We start from the raw sequence: 23170 nt of genomic DNA on the forward strand, positions 1-23170 counted from the left end.
TGCTGTTCCTGTAGTGCAACAGTAATGCATAGAAACACTTTATTTGTCGACACTGTTGAACTTCTCGGTAGTGGAACGGAAAGGGCCCTGGAAGGCGGGATTTGAAAAACATACAGGGTGGTTTGCACAAAACGCAAACCTTTCCATCTTACCGAAGTTTGACGTCAGACAAGTCTTTCCTCACAGCTTTGGTATTCAGCTGTTCGAAGCATTCACGAATGCTGCGAAACACACAAAAGCTGTCATGCCATAAGGAGAGAGCTATCAAGCATAATGTCCACCCCAGTGAAGCAGTCGTGAGAGTGCTTAGACCCAAAAGTCGCGGATTTGATCCAAGCCAGAGGTTCATCTATAGTGCGATGTCAGAACATGTTACAGGGCACAAGATGGTCGAATTTTCGGGAGCCCTCCATTAATGCGACTCTCATGATCATATTGCGGTTAGGGATGTAAAACATCACATAATATTATGAATATTGATGTTAATATTATTATTAGGCACTTTGTATGCTGTCTTAGGTTACTGCGTCACGGTTGGCCTCTATTTCTCTGATTAGATATGAGAGTTAAGCCACATACAAACTGTCGCTGCCTGAGGCTATGGATAATCGTTGTGACGTCCACGATGAAAGTGATAGCAATTAAAGTGCTCAGCTGCTGACCCAGAGGTCACGAATTACGTCCAAGCCTTGGCGGTCGCATTTTGATGGAGGGGAAGGAGTAGAAACCCATGTATGAGACATTGCCAATGAACGTCAAAGAAGTTCCAGCAGGCTTAATTTCCGTAGTCGTTTGCGTAGCTGCCTCTGATAATCATTATCGTGCTTGGGGGTTTCGCAACGTAAAAAAGCCGTCATTAGTAATATTATTGTGCGGACGTGCATTTGCAGCGTTCCAGAAAGATTATGTTCCTGACTTCTTAAAACTTTATGCAGTTTTCGTGAGCTAATTCTTCGTGTTAGGTGATCCCTCGGAAAAAATTATTCATGAGATCTGATTGAAATTCATAGTCTGAAGTTTCTGTATTGAGAATAAAAAGAAGCAGTTTTGTTTAGGCTGCGCATTAGCACTTGGATAGCATCTGCATTAGTTCACTTGACGGTAAAGTTCTAGGGTTAGTTCACTCTCATCATTCACCCTAAATATGGATGCTTCAACCCATCGAAGTGATGCCTTTCTGGATTGTTAAAACAATAGAAGACTCATCAGATATGGTGTACGTTCTCCCAAATATTTTTGTGCAAATTTGGGCACGTTTTAAACAATAAAGTAGAGACATCAAAACTAATAGCATGTTTTAAGACATAGTAACATTATCACTCGCACACAGGTACCTCATTACAATTTTTTTAATATAAAAACTAATATTTCAATGCAACATGGTCCTTCTTGAACATCACTACAGTCACTAATATCTGTTCCCTTCGATTACGTCATTTCCTGGACAGTCTTGTCACATGCTACGTGCCTCGCTGTGATCATGTTTCTCGTTCTTTAACGACTTTTAGCATTCCATCACATTTAAAATCGAAATTATAAAAGTCCTCACTTACATCCATGCCGTCGCTCCTATAGCATTTGTGGAGTTGTTCATACCCTCATGATGAACGACAACAGCGCTCTTCATTGTACTGCAAAATGTTTTGAATGTGCCATAGTCTGCAAACAAAAGCATCATTATAAGTTACCATCCAATAATAACTTTATGCTCATGCTTCTACGTCTCGTAATATCTTGTACTGCATGCTGCATTTCAGTTTGCATGCTTCCCATACTAATCTTTCATTTAGGATATCATGCTCTGGGCCATGAGTTATTACAGCCAAAGCGCAATGTAAGAGTACTCTACTGCGGTCGTGATTTCTGGTTACGAATAGGGTCTTGCCAATTGTGTGAATTGCACTTCCTGTGGCTATTTCCTGTGGGAAGACGGGGCAACATTTTTTGTCATGCATGCTGCTGTCATGATGAAGGTGCAACGTTATGTACATATTGAAGTTTAGGATTAAATAAATGTTTCTAGTTGGTTTAATCTAACAAATAAGGGATCGGTATTTATTTCAATATTTAGCGCACAGTCTTATCAGTATCTATTGTCATATTTATTCTAGAATGGTATTTCCATATCTTATATAAGTGTCTTCTCTGAGAAAATATTGGCACCAGTTCTACAACGCTACGACACCGAATCTTATGAAGCATCTATTGTCAACGAAGAGCTAAATTATAGAAGTACTCGAGTTTCACTGTCTCCCAAATAGGAACTGTACAGGGTCTCAATACAAAATTCTTTAAAGTAGTTATTACTGCGTAGCTCTGGAATATACTTATTAAGAAGCAAAGCTATAGGACGAAGAAAACAATGAGACGCCCATGAGTGGAGCTTGTGACGTGCGGCTGAATGCTTACGTGGAGACTCCTGGTATAGATCATGTCTGTAATTCTGCTATAGACTATTGGTATAGATCATGTCTGTAGACCTGTAACGTTGCACATAGTTTTAGTGATCACGGCGGTGTAGGCCTCTGATGCCACTTGTAACTTTTTACTCTTATAGGCTTTGCTTCCTAGTTATATAAAGCCCCGCCGCGGTGGTCTAGTGGCTAAGGTACTCGGCTGCTGACCCGCAGGTCGCGGGTTCAAATCCCGACTGCGGCGGCTGCATTTCCGATGGATGTGGAAATGTTGTAGGCCCGTGTGCTCAGATTTGGGTGCACGTTAAAGAACCCCAGGTGGTCGAAATTTCCGGAGCCCTCCACTATGGCGTCTCTCATAATCATATGGTGGTTTTGGGACGTTAAACCGCACATATCAATCAATCCTAGTTATATAAATCACGTTTCAGTTGAGCCCCACATTTCTGAGGTCACCGCAGAAACACTGCTTCAGCGGGACCTCCATCACTGGTTCCTGTGACCGCATTTGAATTTGGTCACGTGAGATTCGGAGATATCAATTATATGAATATATGCAACCTCACTCAACGGTAAAATAGTAAAACGTGCCGAGCAATGTTTCCCTTGTGCTCCAGCAGGGAACTCGTTCACGAGTAAGCGTGCGCTGGCGTTGGAAACCTGAAGGCTGCTCGGCCTCTACGGTGAGAGAACAGGCGTATACATTTGCGACGGAGTTCACTTATTCCTTCCCCCTTTCTCTCATCTTTCACTAGACTCGGCAACAACTTTTGTAGCTACGCTGCCACCCTGACAATCGTGTAGCCAGGATGAAATTACCAAGCCGGCTGCCTGACCGGGGTTTCACCAGAAGGGACAGGCGCTTTCTACTGCGTTAGTGCATCGGTTGCTCCTGGCCTCGTAGTCACTGGCTTGCGAAAGCCTCGTCCCCTGCGTAGACTGTGTGTGGGGAAGCCGGAACTATGGAGCACCTGTTATGCGTTTGCCCAGCGTTTCGCGCACAAAGAGCAGTCTTGCTCGCCGCGCTCCGTCGCTACTGTCTGCCCACGGCTACATAGAGGAACCTCCTCTTCCATGCATTGCACCACACCCTGGTCTTCAATGCGGTTTTTCACTTGCTTAGGGTCACTGCACTGGACAAACAGCTATAGAAGCCACCCGCCTGGCTCCCAGTCATATACACCATATCTTATCTTCTTTTCTCTCCTTCATATCTTTGATATTCACAACCCTCCCCACAAGCACTGAGCCATCCTTCCAACTAGGGCTCCAGAAGTTGAGTCTTTTGCTTTCATCAACCTATCTTTCTCTCTCTCCCTCTTGGAATTAAAGTGATAGCCACTCTACCGCCAGTAAATCTAGTTTTACAATAGCACCCGTATTCTCCACGGAAAATAAGAATTTTTCATCTTTATTTTCTACGTAGACCTACCTGAGACAGGACACAGCTCACACCAGAAGATATTCCTATATCGTTTAATTAATTTTATGATGCGTGGCGTTTTTGAACACCTGAGCGAGAAAGCTCCGCCTTTCTACATGTACCTTGAATGCTAAGTCGCATCTCCGTCTACTTGAAACGCTGATGGCGCAACCTGTCATCTTACACAGCGTTACGAGACCCGTGTCAAATTGAACTACTTCGTGTAGTGCTAAATGTGCGAATGCTTCACCGCCGTAGCTTTTTTTTCAATGCCATTAACAGTGGTCGCCGATTATGCACATCTCTCCTCGTGACGTTGACTTCATTTTTTGCACTTATTTACTACATTCAATTCGCCATGGCAATGAAATAATAGACTTGCTATGCTATGCTTTATCCTCTTTCTCCCGCATTCCCATTCTATTCATTCACACATCCACTACTCCTGACTCTCGCTTCCTCTTCCCGCCTTTTTATCATACTACGCTTGGCTGTGTTAAAAGCGGTTCTGTTATAAATGACTGTTGGCCGTTTTCATCACAAGCAGCTGGCCGACCACAGAGCATCGCTATGCATTGATATTCCAAACAAGACAAATATTTATTGGAATGACACGTAGTAAAGAGAGTCTCCTTATTGCATGCAATATAGGGTGGCATTAGCATATGATGTTCCTAGATGTCGAAACGTGTAAATTGCACAATGAATAGGTGTTTAAACACCGAAATATTATAGTGTGCTCAGGAATGTTAATCAACACCAGCTGCAAGAGCATTACTACAGTGAGGAATTGTGCACTTTCACGTGTCACCTTGCGCACCCAAAGTGGGTCATTCGCTGATTCTCAAAAAGAATTAGTAGGACCTTAAGTGAATTTGCAAGGCACTCCAGTACAGATGGAAACGACCAATGCTGGATACACAGTAGTTCGTTCTTTTACGGCACGGTTGAGGCATGCAGATAGAACGCAAGGAAAGCTAGCACTTGAAAAAGGAATTCAAACGGGCCAAGTTATCTCTGTCACATCCCACTCTTGACTAACAAGCTCAAACGTTCACCAAGTAATTGAGAGCGTAGATCCTTAGGCCAACACTTTGCCATAGCCGTTGTGCGAAACTCCCAGTGCCGAGTAAGCATGCCGAGCAAAATATCAGGCGCGCGCACTTGAATAGCGCAGCCCCGGCAGCAGATGGCACGCGCTGACACTGACCAAAAGGGCAGAGAGGAAAACCAGGCAATGGTAGAGTGCATATCAAAGGACATATAGAAGTTAGGAGGAGAGTGCGAGATAATTATACTAGGAGATATGAATGCGCACATAGAAGATATAGATGGGTATACCGACCCGACAGGCAAAATGATCATGGATGTGTGTGAAAGGCATGATTTGATCATTTGCAACAGTACCGAGAAGTGTGAAGGGCAAATGACATGAGAGGTAGGAAGGCTGCAGTCTACAATAGCACAAAGGATGTATGATAAGCTCAGGGGAATGCACCTAGATGAAGGTGGTTCCAGAAGTCTGGGTAGTGATCACAAACGTATCAACCTAAGTTTTGGAAGAGCAGTGAAAGTGGGAAGGAGACGAAACGAGCTACTACAAGAAAATTTTTATTCAGAAATGCACATTGAAATAGCCAATAAACAAATTGGGAAAGTAATCACTGAGGATAATAAAACAGTGTTTGACATAGACGAATCTAATTAGACTGAGCTAGAGCCTGCTAAGCCACGTGACAAGTCACCCCGAAAAGAAGACACAAACCCAAAAGTTGGTGGGATGAGGAAGTTAAGAGAGCCATAGCGAAACGTCGGGAAGCCTCTAGGAAACACAGACATGCTAAGCAGCAGGGTGAACCGACAGATAATGTTGAAAGAAAATGAAACATCTTTCTAAGCTTTAGAAGGGATGCATCCCTTCTGATCGATGGAAAGATTAGAAAAAAGGGAGCTCAGTGGCTGGCAGAAGTACATAAAAAAGGTAGAAAGGCAGCTGCGAAGTTTTGGAACCATCTAAACTACCTAGGAAATGATACGAGCCTAGAGCAGAGGTTTATAACTACAGCTCAAGGTGCTAGGCTAGAAGGGGAAGAAGCTATTGAATATATAAGAACAGGGGTGACAGAAAAATTTCAACAAAGAAGTGCTTTATGCACCACAATAAACAAGGATGAATCAAGTGGCGCAATGGCTCCATTTTCACAATGAGAGTGGGAAAGGGCTGAGAAGAGGATTCCTTGTAGTACTTCAACAGGCTCAGATGGCATTCCAAATATGCTGATAAAGACATTAGGTCAGAAGTCTAAGTAGGCTTTGAGAGAGGCAGTGAGCAAAATATTAATCGATGGTGAATTCCCCGATGGATGGAAACATAGCAGGATGAGCATGATCTATAAAGGAAAGGGGGACAAAGCTGACATAAACACCTGCCGTCGTATAACAGTGACATCAGTGGTCTACAGGCTGGCGATGCAGATTATAAAGGAAAGACTGCAGGCATGGATAGAAGATGAAGGGGGGGCTGGGGGAACAGCCGAACGGGTTTCGGAAACACACGAGGTTGGAAGACAATCTCTTCTCACTGACGCAGTGCACCGAAATAGCAGAAAAGGAACACAGGCCTCTGTGGCTAGCATTTTTGGATATCAAGGGAGCGTACTATAGCGTGGTTCAAGAGGCATTGTGGGGAATACTGGACACTAGGCGTGAAAGATGGAGTCACTTATCTTTCAAAGGATATCTCTAAAGGTAAGAAGGTAGTTATGAAGTGGAAAAAAACAGGTATCCAAGCCCGCAAAGGTAAAACAGGGGCTGAGGCAGGGGTGTCCTATGTCACCCTTATTATTCGTGATGTATCTACAAAGATTAGAGGTCAAATTAGAGGGAAGTCGACTGGGCTTCAACGTTTTTTTCATCAAACAAGAAAAACTCGTTGAACAGGCACTACCAGCATTGATGTACGCAGATGGTATAGTGCTAATGGCCGACAACAAGGAAGGTTTGCGGAGATCGATGGATATCTGCAGTAATGAGGGAGATAGGTTTGATTTCAGATTCTATAAGAAAAAATCAGCAGTCATGATTTTTAATGACAATGAAGGTAGTGAGCTTAGAAAACAGGAGGTCACGCCAGAGGTAACAGATAAATACAAATATCTGGGCGTATGGGTAAGCAATGGCGCCAAACACCTAAGAGAACACGAAATATACGTAACGACTAAAGGAGGAATGCAGCGGTAATGAAAAACAGGGCACTTAGGAATTTTAGTAGGTATGATGTTGTGGGAGGAATATGGAAAGCGGTCATGGTTCCAGGTCTGACGTTCAGCAATGCAGTCTCGTGCATGAGATCAGAAGTTCAAGCAAAATTAGAAATTAAGCACTGTGGAATGAAGGACTTTCCTTAGGAGCTGATGGGAATACACCAAATCAAGGAGTACAAGGTGATATGGGATGAACATCAATTGTGGGCAGGGAAGCTAGCAGCAAGATAAAATTTGGAAGCGTTTGAGAGGATTGGGGAGGAGCGTTGGGCTAAGAAGGCATTCTGGTACAGATCCCTGGCACTTGTGTATGAAGAATGTCAATACAAAATGGAAAAAGTGAACCAGAAATTTGACTGGTAAATACTTGGAAAACAGCAGGGGCCAAACCAAAAAGAATTATTGGTCAAGAAGGTGAAGGAAGCTGAGACTCGTATGTGAATTGGCATGATTAAGAAGTCCGCACTAGAGATCTATCGAACTTTTAAGCAGGAAATTGCCAAGGAAAGGATCTATTATAATACTTGGGGTAGTTCTCTACGTTTTGAGGCCAGCACGGGAGTATTGTGAACCAAGACATATCGGGCCAAATACAAAAGGGTAGACACGGTATGCAGTGCGTGAGGAGAGGAAGAGGAAAGTGCCGAGCACTTTGTAATGTTCTATAAAGGGCTTCACCCTATACTTCAGGATGATGGCGCAGAGTTTTGCAAAGCACTGGGGTTTAGGGACAGGGAGGGCAAAATAGACTTCAAGCGGGTAGAATTAACTAGGAGGAGGTGAGCTCATTGGTGGCTAAAGTCAAGGCACGAGTGAAAATTAAACCCTTCAATGCAAAGTGCGAATCCTCGTCCTTACTATTTAAAGGGAAAAAAATCTAGTTTTTGGTTCATTAAGTATTATGGCTTGGTGGCGCTAGCCACCACCCGATCGAAAGGGGCCATATCCATCCATCCACATCCTTCCGACTCTTGTCGATCCCGTCACCGAGTGCAGCAGGCGCTCTCCCCACCCAACACCTTCATGACCGAGGAAAACCCGCTCTCGTCTCATTTCTAAAGAGCGGCGCTCATCGAATGTATTTGAACAAAGAACAGCTGCTAGTTTTTTTTTATGTGATTGCGTGTTATACTCGGGGCAGTGTCCATTCTGCGGCGTCCGCGACGATACCGCGCATGGGTAACTGTCCCTCGTTCTATTCTCCCTCGCAGCTGTGCGCTCTCCTCCTCACCTCTGCATATCTACGCCAAAGGTGCAGCGCAGGCAAATGATTGTACGCAACTCTCTGCGGCCAGAGCAAGATAACGTTCCAGGGCGTTGCAACGCCTGGCCTTCCACGGTGCTCACGCTTCCTCTCTCCTCAATACATTCTCGCTCTAACATTTGTTAGGGTGTGGCTTGAGTTGTGTTCACAAGTGAAACGAAACTCGATGCGCACCACGGCGATATTTTCGCATCCCACTCTGTTGGTCCTTACGGGAAGATGATGCATAATTTTGTAAGATCTGCTGATTATCACCGTTTGTACCGTACACTGTAACATATATTGAATGTAATAAGGGACAATTTTGATCAGGACCCCTTCTGTTAAGAGCAGCGATCACCCGTGAAAAACGCAGCAAATTATTACATCACCAATTTAGTAGTTTTCATTTACTTACAAGTGTAATGGTCGTTAGGCTCCTCTCCAGTTGCTTTCACGAACAGTGGCTTCCTAAAATCAGAATAAATCATGCTCTTAGGCCAAGTTCATTCATTCTAACATTTGATGCTGGGTAAAACACCAAAATCGTCAGTATTTTACACAAGCATGAACATTATTTATATATTTACTATTTATGAAAGATAAATACTTTTTATTCGAACATATACAAATCACAACAAAAAGTGAAAAAACGCAAAGCACAACTCCTTCCTTTTGCGCGTTTGGGTGCGTCCAGCCTCCCTCCGTCCCGAAAAGAGGGAGACGCAGTGTTGTCGGGGTAATGCATCGTCGCGAAATGCAGCATTTCGCATTTCGTGCCGGTTGCCGTCGGGCCACGCCGACAGACGCTGGTTGCGCCTGGCCTCAGACTATAGAGTGCTCGCGTTTTGTGAACGTAACGTCACTGTGCCCAGCGTGCGCCCGCGTCAACGCTACATTGGAGTACAGTGGGCCCTATATGATGCGCTCCCGTCCGTTTCGCTAGCTCCACATATACCAAATTTGGTGTTACGGGATGCCAATGGATGACGAAATATGACTGGCACAAACATGTTAATCCTGACACGCGTGTGATATAAGAGCATGACTACATACAACGCTCACAGCGTGCTCGCAACCATTTCGCTAGCTTCACATATACTAAATTTGGTATTACCTGACGTAAACATATGAGGAAAGTGCTGTGTTGGTGGCTGGCTGATCCAGACGAAGCATAAGAAGAAGACGGCCGACGAAGACGTACGCGGCCGGCGGGGACGCCGACCAGCCCGAACACGTGGGTTCGCGCGAAGCGCCGAAGAGAAGACAACAACCGCACTCCACGGTTACCCAACACACACTGATTTTATTTACAGTCGCCTTGAAATCCTGGATGGCAGAGCGGCGCCCCCTGGCATTCTCACATGTCATTCCGAAACCGAAATCCTAGAACACAACATCATCCCCTCCTCGAAAGAAGTTCACGTATACACTGTTTATATTTATACATGATCGATACCAACATATTTTACAAGGTATGTACATTAGAACTCATGAAAATTCAGAGCACGGCACACCGAACTCACACACTACGAGTCTTGAAAATGCACTTACAAACAAAAAAATGTACACAACCGTTCGGAACAAGAGTTCTACATCACGTAGCCTTCGAACCGACGCGGCTTATGCCGCTTCCTCTTAGGGCGGGCCCTTTTGGGTGTAGAATCAGGCGTCTCTGCACCTTGGTCACTTGTGCTCTGATGTGACGCATCAAGAGTAGTGGAAGATTGTGAAGGCTCTGAACGAGCGTTAAAATTCGCGGTCTCATCAGAGCTCGCAGCATGAGCTTCGGAAGAATTTTGCGGACCGGAGTCCGGTTCAATGGTCTCCGCCGAATTTGAAGGTTCCAAGTGAACCGTATGACTTGGTGTACTTGAACCAGTGACACCAACTGGTAACGCCTCTCTCCTTGAAGAAATGCCTGTACATGGAGGCCACATGTAATAATCTGATGGATAGTATAAAGGCGTGGACGGAACGTGATGGGGAAGACATTTAGGTGTTGAAGGTGAATCCGTATGAAAAATAACAAGGCACTAAGCATTCCAGATGTTACCATCACTTAAGTGAAACGAAGTGGGGCTAACCTGGCCCAAGACTTTGTAAGGACCCCGATACTTGGGGCGCTTGCCTGGCACACGAACCTTGACTAGATCACCAGTGCGAACTTTGGACTGCTTTGCACCTCGACGGGTTCGACATATTTCTTCATTGTTTGTTGACTAGAAAAAACCCTGGTACGGATTTGATCAGGAGAAGACACTGCTATGTTACGAGGCAAAGACACTATGTTGAGAGCAACTCGCGGTTGCCTACCATGGAGAAGTTGAGCAGGAGACACTCCAGTGGTGCCTTGTGGTGTGAACCTGTACGAAACTAAACAATCAGTCAAGACTTGCTTGAGGGGACGGTGCTCTAATTGGGCGATCTGGATATGTTCCTTCAGAACGCGATTAAAGCGCTCAATTTGCCCATTTGATTGGGGATAGAAAACTGATGACCTCAAGTGCTGTATTCCTCGTTGTGAAAGAAAAGACTCGAAATGTTGGGACTGAAACTGTGGACCATTGTCCGTAACTATGGCATCAGGAAAACCTTCCCGGCTGAAGATTGAAGACAGAAACTCAATGATGACCTCAGAAGTAACCGTATGTGTGAAACAAAGCTCTGGCCATTTGGAATGGTAGTCGATGAGAGAAACAATGAACCGGGCATTTTGCGGAACATTATGCAAAGGACCGATGATGTCCATGCCGAGTTTCTGCCAAGACCGATCAGGCCACTGCACTGGCTGCAACGGAGAAAATGCAGGTTTACCAGACTTGTCAGCTGCCTGACATATGTGGCAGTTGTAAACTGTATGCTCGACCTGCTTGTCTAAGGCTGGCCACCAGTACCTGTCTCTGAGATTCTGTATGGTGCGCACAATGCCTGGATGGGCCTCATGGGCAAGCTGTATTAGCTTGTTACGGAAACAAGCAGGGGGAATCACGCGTTCATCGCGGAAAAGCAAGTCCTCGACACAAGACAGTTCCTGTCGGACTGTGAAGTAAGGCAAGAATTCAGAAGCAAAAGCACATTTGGAAGGCCATTCTTCACGTAAATATTTGAGAACTTGAGACAAAGTGGAATCTGCAGCTGTAGCTGCCTGAAGCTCAGCTTTAGTAATGCAGGAAGTAACAAATGAAACAACTTTCTCATCCCGCTCTTCAGTAATAGGTATCTGAAGAGGAAGGCGCGACAGTGCATCAGCAACCACGTTATTAGAACCTTTGCATTATTATTGAACACTGAAATTATAATACATGAGTTTGGCACACCAACGGGAAATGCGAATGGGGTGGCGGCCTTCGGATCCTGCAGAAAGAAGAGCGACTAGTGCTTGGTGATCTGTACGTAATGTGAAGTGCCAGCCCCACAAGTAAGCATGCCATTTTTCACAGGCAAAAAGACACGCGAGAGCTTCAGGCTCTCTTACTGAATATCTGCGTTCAGCCGGGGTCAATGTACGAGATGCAAAAGCGATATTGATGAGCTGATCACCTCTGAATAGTTGAAACACTGCTCCCAGTCCAACATCGGACGCATCCGTCGTGATGACAATGGGAAGCTTCTCATTGAAAATACTAACAGCTGGCTTTGAGGCCAGTATTGACTTAACTCGAATGAAGCTCTGCTCAGCTTCAGCTGACCAGTTAAAAGTCTGTGCTTGACGAAGTAGAGTACGCAGTGGTTCAACAACATCAGCATAGTGAGGAACAAACTTGGCATAATAACCAACAAGACCTAAAAAAGATTGCAAAGTTTTGGAATCAGTAGGCCGTGGGGCATTGACAATGGCCTGAACTTTAGATTCAACAGATGTCAAGCCGCGGGAACTGACATTATGTCCTAGAAATTGTAACTCATTCACAGAAAAAATGCACTTGTTATTAAGTTTCATACCACATTCACTGATGCGGTTGAGAACAGTATGCAAGTTAGCATCGTGCTCTTCGCGAGTACGTCCCCACACCAAAATGTCATCCAAGTAACAAAGGTCACCATTACAACCCTTAAGAATATTTGACATCATTTTCTGAAACGCTGCAGGGGCAGATGCAAGCCCGAAATACGCGGCGAAACCGAAACAAGCCTTCATGCGATACAAATGTGGTTAAGTCTCTACTGCACTCAGAACTTTCAACTTGGTGATAAGCAGACGTGAGGTCCAGCTTCGGGAAACATGCCGCTCCGGAGAGCTGATGAAGCAGTTCTTTAGTGTGAGGAAGTGGAAAACCATCTACGATGATCGCCTTGTTCGGTTCTCGTAAGTCGACGCATAGTCGAAGGGATCCATCTTTTTTCTTGACGACGACCAGTGGAGAAACCCTGTCGGAAGCAGAGACAGGCTCGATGATTCCGCTGGCTTGAAAGCGAGACAGTTCCGCAGAGACTTGCTCACGGACAATAAGAGGAATGCGGCGCAGCTTGGCACGCACAGGGCACACACCTGGTCGACGCATCACTTTATGCACGAAACCGCGCACACAACCCAGTTCACGGGTGAACAGGAGGTGGAATTCAGAAGGCGCGTTGGCCGGAAGATCATCTTGGACGTCGACTTGAGCACACGTGATAGTCGCAGCGACGATGTTGTTGGACAAAGCCCTGATGGCGTCACGTCCCAAAACCGAGCTGCCATTGGCAGTTACATAAAAAGTAATGGAAGCAGTGCGACTGCGATAGGAGACCTGAGCTGTAAATTGACCTAAATCATCAGTCGTTTCCTTGGAATATGTTTGTAGAACGACGTGTGAAAGCAAAAGCTGAATGTTGGAAAAATTACTATGGAAGTCAGCGGCACTGAATAAAGAGACTGAGGCACCAGTGTCCACGAGAAATGACAAGGGCACATGGCCCACTGAAGCTACGATGCTGGGCTCGGACGTAGTGTGGAGGCCATCCACATTTAAAACAGTGACCGTATTGGTCTGTGCAGTGCTCGAAGGAGCGGACGAAGAAACTGGTTCGGGAAGATTTACTGGACGGGAATTGCATACGGACTGAAAATGTCCGATTTTTCCGCACGCAAGACAAGTGCGGTTTCTCGCGGGACACTGCGCAAAATTGGCTAAATGCCGAGCCGATCCGCAACGAAAGCAATGCGCGGTTGCACTTGGAGAAGAAATTTGCGAACGTGAGTTAGGAGCTCGGTGCTGTTCCTGAAACCTAGAATTTGGCGGAATGGGGTCGCCGTATTGTCGGCTTCCTCGCCCCCGTGACGCAGAGGGGCCGCCATGTTGGCCGCCCCGGAAGGACTGTGCAGGCGGGCGTCCATGTTGGCCGCCGCGCCGAGACGAAGATGAAGGGCCGCCATGTTGACGCGTCTCGTGAAACAGAGCCGCCGCCTTGGCCCCCCGCAGCAGAAAGTTGCTGCACTGAATGCGGAGCGAATTGCTCCCATCCCCGTCGCAATTGCTGTGTTGGGGGCTGGCTGGTCCCGACGAAGCAGAAGAAGACAGCCGACGGAGACGTACGCGGCCGACGGGGACGCCGACCAGCCCGAACACGCGGGTTCGCGCGAAGCGCCGAAGAGAAGACAACAACCACACTCCACTGTTACCCAACACACACTGATTTTTTTTACAGTCACCCTGAAATCCTGGATGCCAGAGTGGCGCCCCCTGTCATTCTCACATGTCATTCCGAAACCGAAAACCTAGAACACTACAGAAAGTAGACAACACATCCAAAAATGATAATCGTGACACGGAAGTCATGTACGCCAACATTTACCTCCACCTCGTAACAGTGTGCTGATTTTAAAGTTACATATCAACATTTCTCATTGATTCGTCGCATATCATCGATACCCACTGTACCTGGGATCTGCCATTTTTTTAGATGCGAAGAATCGAATGGGCGAGCTCAATCCAGTGCATCGTGGTATGCAACATCTTGCATATGACTAGCACCTGATACATCGCAATAGGCTTATATCTCTATCCAAAGTTTCATTACTGCGATTTCGGCGCTAACATCCCCAACTCAATAAATCTGCCGTACCCGCATTTTAATAATGGCTCAGGGCAACTAAACTCTTGGGGAGATGTCCAAACCATTCGTCGTATTAGGCCTCTTAACAGACGATGCGATGCGCAGTCTTCAGCTAGAGTCACTGGAAAAACAAGACTGGCAGACTCTTCGCATGCAAATGTTTTTGTGTGTGTGTGCCTGTGTTAGCTGATCACGCAACCACCTTAGACACATTTTCGTTAGAAACGGATGGAGTGTATCGTGCACCGCAACAGACACATAAAGAACAGCCCAGTTGTTCCAATGGAAACAGATTAGAACAATAACATAACATAACAAACGTCACGACTAACAAGTACAGCAGCGTCGGCAGTGGAAATATCAAACCATAAAGAAAAAGGACTGCAACAACATCAGAATGCATGCGCTTTCAGCCAGGCTTTAATGAGCCGCGCGAATCCACTTTTCGCCAACGTTCGCCTAGGGTGGCGCCACCCGTACAGCTCAGAGCGTTACTGCGTGACATGGATAGGGCTAGAAAGCCTGAACGAGTCTCCCGCAAGCGACGTTACAGCGCTGTCTAACATATATGAATCCCATTATTATTGTGAAAACCATGGCGGCCAGAACGCTTTTTGCGCGCACGCAATTGCTTATGGTATTCCGAGTAAAGAAAATGCGATTACGCTGAGGATGCCGCTGCTTGCGCTGTAAAGGAAAACTTAATATTTTTTGGTATAGTCGAACTTGGTTTGAGCGTATATTAGCTGTTGGTGCCAGTTCAAAAATATTAGCCAAAAAGTAGCCAAAGTGTCATCGCCATATTCTCGTCGCCACGGCCTTTTAAAGGTAGCCAATGTGGCGTAAAGTAGCTAAATCTGGCAACCGTGGCGGCCTGCCAGAAGTGACCGACACGCACCTATAAAGCAGTATTTGAACGTTGCTGCTCTGAAGTGCAATTATGTTACACTACACCTTCTGCTTCAACCGCTACGGAAACTCAAGAGAGTTCAGATATCTAGTGAATAGCCTCGCTCGTACAACCACACAGAGGACAATACGTAAAATTGTACATGAATTTCTTTCATTCATGAAAAACCAGTGCGAAAAAATTTCATTTAGACCACTATTTTCATTGAGTACCAAGAAAAAAAAACAGCGAAATAAATGCATTGTTCTTGACTTTCCGATGAACTATTAGAGATAACTTGCTGCTTTTTAGGGGTGTAGCTCCTTCAGGCAGCACCCGATCGTCCTGCGTAGTAACCACTTGTATCGGGTATGTGCCACAGCGGAGTTTAGTTCTTGAAATGTCAGCTAGAGGGTGGTACTTGTATTTATTCAATATATAAAATGCGAGATGGTGGTACTTGGAGTTTACTAAATGGACGAACAAGGTCGGAATGATCGACCCATGGTTGGACGGGTGGACGTATGCATGAACGGACGGATGGATGCTTCGCCCCACTCATCATCATTCAGTCCGTCGATATGCTAGAATTTTTCGGTGCTCTATTACTTGCACATAGCTTTTCAACATCAGTGACTAGCTAGAATTTGAGGAACCGTTGTGCTTACCGTGTAAATAAATAGTTAATAGTGTTATTTCCGTCTTGCTCAGTAGCAACATGGCTCTTTAACTTCTCAAGAGTAACGTTCGCCTCCAGTGACCCTGGCTTATTTTCAACACCAAGGCTATCAATCTGAAACCATGATGGAGAGCATTAGACAACATTTCTGTACCACATTAACTACGCCTTCCTCTCAAAACAAATTTACGTAGATGTGCACAGATGGATAACAATAAGAAGATCCATAAATCGTTCATTACTTGCATTTTTTACTTGTGTATGGTTGTTAGTTGTAACATCATCACAATTGGGTTCAAGTTAAAGAACCCCAGCTGGTCGAAATTCGCGGAGCCCTCTACTACAACGTCTGTCTCTCATAATCATGGGGCTGTTTTCGGATCTAAAACCCCACCCAACAATCAATAAATAAATCGTTCGCAACATCACTTCAAGATAGAGTGGAATTTAGGGATGCTCAACTAAGCTTATCTAATGAACGTGACCTTTAGCTCATGTTCCATGCTGACCGTACTCGCTGAGGGTTTCGGGATCACAAAAATTGTGAGCACTTGTTTGTGGTCATTTGCTTATGTTTCACTCTTCTGAACTCTCGCAACCTTTTTGTCGTAGTTCATCAGCGTTAAGGCTCGATAGAGATTACCCTCTACTGAGGGTCTCCTAGGCATAAAAACGCTGTTTAGAAGACTGAAACCGCATACTGGTGCAAGCATGCGCGACAAAATCAAACGAAAACACTCAATCATTTCTGATGTACACACGAAGTGACCTTAATAATGTAGCCGGCGTATAAGGCAATAATATGGTTTCGAGCACTGCAACGAAACTCTCAATGTTTTGTCCAACCGTGCCCGATAAAGTGGAAACGGCAGGTAGGCACCAGTAACTGGGATGTACAATTTAAAACTAGGATAGATTGCTCATTTGCCAAAAAGATTTTGTATTCCTTTTACATTTAGTGCTACCATCAAAGGCTAAATCAGGGGGCATGCAAACACGAGTCTTTGTGAACGCAAGAGAAATACCACGAATGATGTGTAGTCGATTTTAAAAAGCAATACCCGAAAATTTGGTTGATGGGCATCCTTCGACGACAACGAGATTGTATTCACCCAAAATGAGACATTACGTAAGTTGGTTTAAGGATTTAAGCCAGTCGTAAACATGGAACCATTCGTCCTTGCAATATAATGTCGCTTCTAGTTTGTGTAGAACAGCTGCACTATGTAGCTATGATGAATTACTAGCACTAAATGGTCGTCACCCAAAATTTTTATTACTGCTCTAGCTGAACGTTTCCTCTAGCTCCGCTCCGACAAAGTATAGCGTTGTATTTTTCTCATTGTTTCAGAAACCATATCTTGTTTGAAGCAGACATTTTTTAATGAGGGGCAATCCAGAGCGTTTTTAATTTTAGACCTACCTGGTGAACACTTACTACTTCGATTTTGATCATTATTGACAGAGTGTGAAAAAAGTCCTCAACCTGAAAAGTAAATGTGATATATATATATAACGCAAATGTCAACACATGAAATGATTGTTCTGACTGCAGCACATAATAAATAAAAATTAAGGCAGCAGCACCAGCCTAATTTAATATGCAGCAGAACAACTGTATCGATTCAAGTCACAGAATATACTTTTTCAAGTTACGTGTAAAAGGAAGCTTATAACCATATATTACTTTACCGCAGGAAGGTTGTGGCACACTCTACTGGCCAGCGTGTTTGCGAAGGTCTACAATGTTTTCTTCGGTTCTTAGAAAATGTGGTCATAAGGATAAACAGTATAATTGCCATTATTTCACCTAATGAATTTTAAATATTGCAGCTTAAGTTGAGAATGCTGCACAGAACGGGTGTATTAAATTGTTTTATTGCACTTGCAATTATATCGACACTTTTTGAGTGTTTTTGCCACCGTCACGTTTTGCATCCAGTCCAAATCGATGACATATTCCCAGGCAACCTATGTTTTACCTGGGGTAAACACAAATCAGGGGGCGAAGAATGCTGCTGAAGCATAGATGAAAAAATACTGCCATAGCAATCCGTACCAATGGGTAGCCAGGGAAAGCTGAGGTGTTTGGCCCTGGTGTTTAGCAATGAGTTCAACTGGACGCTGCACTGAATCTTTTCACGAATGTTAATTACTTGTCCGTAACGAATATTTGGTGCTTACAGAATTTCAGGAGGCGAAATGTCCGGTTCCCGTTAATACAACGTCTTTCATAATAATAATATTGTTTTGGGATAAGACAAACCCAACAGTTATTACTACTGGCTTTTCTGATAGCTGCGTGAAGTCTCGTTCGCCAACTGAAAATACTGAGTATGATGCAGATTCCCAGCGAACTCACTCCATTCCTTTCTGTTGTTCTCTACCTTGAAAATTCACCAAAGCTTTACAAAAACTGCATGGAAGCCGTGCATTTTGGAAGCTGTCAAGCAAAAAAGTCTGGACGTTTTAATGAACCGTTTTGAAACTATTTTTGAAGTGTCGTCAATTTCTCTCAACATTGGATATATTTGCATCAGCCTTCTCCGCTTTATGTAATAGTTTGGCACACAGTTCATTTTTACAAACTTTCCTCGCCTCGTTGTGACGTTTTAAAGGTGTTTGTGTATAACACGCACACCTGGCGCAAAGAAGTTCGAGCTTCATAACAACAACTTTGATATATTATCTTTTTTTTTCTATGTGTGATGCACCACAGATCATACGTAAATATGACGTCGTGGCGTCCCACTTGGTCCTCGCGACGGTTAACAGCAATACATCAGTCATCAGAGTTCAGATTTTATTTATGGAAAAACAAACATAATACATTTCTGCGTATTTTGTTATATTCGTCTAAGTATACACGGTACCTTGTTTTTGTGTCCATAAATTGAAAGGGGAAACAAAGCTTCCTTTTTTCTCACCTCTTTGAAAAGTTTCTTGAAATCCTCAAGAGTTGGTTCATTTTCATCTTCAGTGACTTCGTTTTGCGATGAGGCTGTTGACTTTAGCGTAGAATCATAAAACACTTTTGCGGTTACACTTACACCTTGACCAATTTCCGGCAGGGACCACTCATAATCTGAATCTACAAAGTATATCAAATCAGGAAACACTTACAAACAGTGTTACTGGCCTCCGTGTCCCTATCGACAATTCTATGTTTTCTGAATGTGTGCTCATGTTGAAAAGCTTAACGTATAATTTTTATTGAGTGCAGACCAAAGAGTCTGGAGAATACTCTACACTGAACAATGTGCCCTTGATAAAGCGTACATATACTGCCTCTAAGGAGCTCATTCGTAGTGGTTATCTGAAATATCTCTTAAAACAAATGCCGTATCCCGTTTTCGAATTGATTATTTTCGAGTGTTCTTTTCTGCAGTGCGTAAAAAATGAAGTGAGCTCGAATTTGGTAGCAAAAATGAGGCAAACAATATATTCAGAAGGCAGATCGAGAGCCCTACTACTACAATATTTTATGTGTCTGTTTTACGATGGAATCTCTAAACGTGCATGTTTCACATTCGGATGAGGTACAGAAAGTTTCATACGCAAGAAGTTAGCCTAAAAGGCCAGTAAATAAACAAAGATTTAATATATATGATGAGTCGATTGTTGTGCATTTGTGCATTGTGAACATCCGGCCAAACAAAATCTGAATAAGCCATGTGATAAGGAAGTTACAGGGTAGAGAATAACACACTTAGTCTAACATCACTTTCTCGCTTCGCCTTTCTACTCTTTTCGACATCCAAGAATTAAAGTTGTCACTATCTGCCGTGAGCACACCCACTTTGGCATCCGTGCTAGACTAGAGAGAATACGTCATCGTCAAGCAGGCAAAAACAACGTAAGGCCTTCTTAACGGGTCACTCGCGTCAGAGTGACGCTCGGTTGACCCTAGCGGCGGGGTGAAGAAGCGCTGGAAATGGTGGCCTAGGTCGCAGCAGTGCAGGATCAAGGTGGCGCTGCTTCGTGTCGCAGATGTCTGAAAAAAGTCACAGCTTTGCCGCAAAGGCGTAGCAATGAACGCGATAGCTCTAAATTGGAACGTCATGTGCAAAATGGCAAGCAGATTAAAACGTGCCCCGCGTTTCTCACGCACAAAGGACGCACGAAACGTACCTATAGGTACAGATTAACATGAATAAGCGCCTCAGTTGTTACTTCGCCATGTCTGACAAGTGCGCTTTTCTCGCAAACGTAGGCTGTGCAACGATTGCAGTGACCTTTGTGCGCCCGGTAACTACCAGAGAATCGTTCCAACTAAACTCATAGCCTAGCCAAGACGTACCATGCTCCCCAATGCAAGATAAGGGAGCGCGATCGAGCGTACTCCTCCTTATTCTCTACGCATCTAAAGTGCACGGCAGAGATAAGAGCCGCCGCACCCTCACTGCGCCATCTTCCTGATAATGCTGAAAACACAGTATTTCTCCTCCCCCCTAGAAGCCCGCGAACATCGGTAAGTGGTAGATATGAATAGCTTGCCGTTTGATTATTGAAGGAGTTGCCTCTTGGTGGCTCAGTGGTTAACCCCTCGCATTCACGACGTGAAGGCCCCACTCTTGATTCCGCGTGCCAGTCTTTTTTTCTGGGACTTATTTTTTTTCTTACGTTTTCATGTATATATATTGTTACGTATACATGTACGGTGCATGACAAGGACGCAGAGGTCGACACCGATGCCGGTGGTGAAATCCAGCCGAGAGGGTTTAAATAATTGCTATCGCAATAAAATGAAGTGAATAGAAGCTAAAGCTTCCCAGGGGGGGGGGGGATTTTCTCACTATATATGCGAAGGGGACTGGACATGAGCTAGGAATGGACGCAATAAATGTTTTTGATGAAAAATTATTCACGATACGCCGAGCTGCGGTATTCACTCAATTTTATCTCTTCTTGTTTGAGACACGTAAAAGTCGGTGTCTTTTTATGACCATTGCAAGGAGCGTTAGTCGCTGTGGAGCGAGTCTGTGAGTCTTTTAGGCATTAGTATACGTATTCTTCTTCGCTTGGGCTAAGAATGCATGCTCGCTTTCTTCTCTGTTCACCACTTCATTGACTTCCGCTGATGCAACGTACTCAAAAGCACAATTCCCAAGCTCGAAATAAACATTCTTTCATGCAAGGTTTTCCTGAAAGTTTTCCAGTATGTCACTAAGTACCCTGAAAAGAAACACACAGGAACAGGCATATTTCTGCATGTTTTAGAATAGTTCACTCAGAATAAAATGTTCATCCGATTAGAGTATTTGAGTGGACCAACCATTTGTCCGGTGAGGTGCAACTGTGAGGACTAAAGGTTGCCTGGTAAGGTGGAAATGTCAGGACTAAATGTTCGTCTCTTGAGCTGGTTTTTTTGGGCTGTTAGGCTTGGTGCCGTTAGTCCCTAAAGGAAGTAACGGTTGTGGACGCCCCATTAGTCACCCCCCCACGGTGTTCTAGTGACTAAAGTACTCGGCTGGTGACCCAAATGTCGCGACTTCAAATCCTAGCTGCTGCGGCTGCTTTTCCGATGAAGGCGGAAATGTCGTAGGCCCGTGTTCTCATATTTGGGTGCACGTTAAAGAACCCCAGGTGGTCGTATTTCTGGAGCCCTCCAGAGCTACGGCGTCTCTCATAATCATATGGTGGTTTTGGGACGTTCAACCCCACAAATCAAATTAAATCAGCTGGTGAAGGTGGCTGGTTGGGACTCGCTTTTCTGTGCCGCTTCAGTCGTCGCCCTTACAACCGGCTCAAATTTGTATGGATGTATACAGCGAAGTCGAGTAGTTGCTGTTACTATGGCGAACTGTAAAAGTCGGACCGATTTCAACAGATAAGCACGCCATTGACCGCGGGCGAGCACAGTCAGCTGTCCTCACCTTATAACTGACAGTGACGTCATAAAGCTTCGACCAATCACAGCGGCTGCCAGACTCGCGAGCGTGGCCGCGGCGCCTGTTGTTCGTTTTCGGCAAAATAGTTATTTACGTTAGTTTACCTAAATTTTCGACTTTATTTTCGACTTCACCGCACAAAATCGCGCATCATGACACCATATTCTTGTTTTTTAAGTGTTTTAGTGTCCCTTTAAATCTGTGAAGCGCACTACAGTGCTCATGTCGAAGGGCGTTGTTGCGATCTGATTTGCCAGAGGTTCTACCAATCCCAGCTGGGCACACACAGTTTCTCGATCCACTTGATCAGATAATCTTCGTTTATTGTCCTTACAAATAGTTTGCTTTAACCTTACGTAGAGTTATGCATGTATGTTACATGTTTTCTACAAAACCTTTCACTTGAACCAGAGCCATGGACGTCTAATTTTACACGACAACTTTTGCAAAGTCCTGTACTGGATATCCTTGAACAGACACAAGAGCTTCTCTCATTGCTTGTGCCAATATATTCCCAGATATGCGTCTCTACACTATATTATCTCCTTCGTTTCTGCCTAGGAAAGACAAACAGCTTTTACATCTCTCATCTCCTTACACCTGACACAGCGAAACCAACCAAGGTTTTCCACGTGTACATTTGCAAGTATGTATTCAAAAGGCTTACATTGCGGGTGTTCGCCGCCTTGCTCGTCTTTTTCCTGTAACCATTGCGAGTATTGACCGTTATGGTTGAACGCGTGCGTAGATGCAATGTATGCAATACAGAAAAGTAGAACAGCTGGATTCATATCAGAATATATCCGAAACTTGTGCAACCGGGTCAGTCAGGTTGTAGCAATGTGTCGCGGAAGTCCGCGCGCAAGTTCTTTTTATATATAATGCTGCGGTTAAAAAGCCTTGTTACTCGTAGCTGCTTGACATGAGAATATTAATATTGTGACTCCTTCGTTTTTAAAAAGTTGAAAAATATGCAATAAAATGCATCACTCTTTACACTATGGCTGTCTTCACCCTTTCAATGTTACGGCGTCGTTACATGAGATGCAGTCATTGTTCTAGTGAAATTCCATTTCATTGAAGTAGTCCCGTGACGTCATACAGATCGGTGCACATTGCTTGAGTTATTTTTGTGATCAATAAGTACCGCTTCCTCCAAGATATTGGTATTATGACCTTTCCCATTACAAAGAAAGACTCTGTTAGACTTGATGACTAAATGTAGGGCCAAATGAATAGGGTAAGAAAGCACAGACTTGAATGTCTTTCGCTGAGTAAGCATGAATTCCAAGCTGCTTCATCTATACGCTTGCAAAGCCTCGAATTTTC

At 44.5% G+C, this 23170-nt stretch overlaps 1 protein-coding gene across 2 annotated transcripts in view; it reads right to left on the reverse strand.

The window, feature by feature from the left end:
- Positions 1-22706, reverse strand: part of LOC119165775 (uncharacterized) — a 120956-nt gene extending 98250 nt beyond the window's left edge. Inside the window, exons 1-6 of one of the 2 annotated variants that reach the window (XM_075871553.1) lie at positions 22509-22701; positions 18878-19041; positions 17374-17436; positions 15940-16064; positions 8762-8814; positions 1554-1659 (exon numbers count right to left, since the gene is read on the reverse strand). In XM_075871553.1, coding sequence (XP_075727668.1) covers positions 1554-1659; positions 8762-8814; positions 15940-16064; positions 17374-17436; positions 18878-19041; positions 22509-22632 — 635 coding nt within the window. In that variant the 5' untranslated portion in view covers positions 22633-22701. Of the gene's footprint in view, positions 1-1553; positions 1660-8761; positions 8815-15939; positions 16065-17373; positions 17437-18877; positions 19042-22508 lie in introns of both variants that reach the window. The other variant, XM_075871552.1, reaches the window with a different exon arrangement.
- Positions 22707-23170: the final 464 nt, after the last annotated feature.

The sequence above is a fragment of the Rhipicephalus microplus genome, chromosome 8 (genome assembly GCF_043290135.1).
Source record: "Rhipicephalus microplus isolate Deutch F79 chromosome 8, USDA_Rmic, whole genome shotgun sequence".
NCBI classification, from domain to species: domain Eukaryota; kingdom Metazoa; phylum Arthropoda; class Arachnida; order Ixodida; family Ixodidae; genus Rhipicephalus; species Rhipicephalus microplus.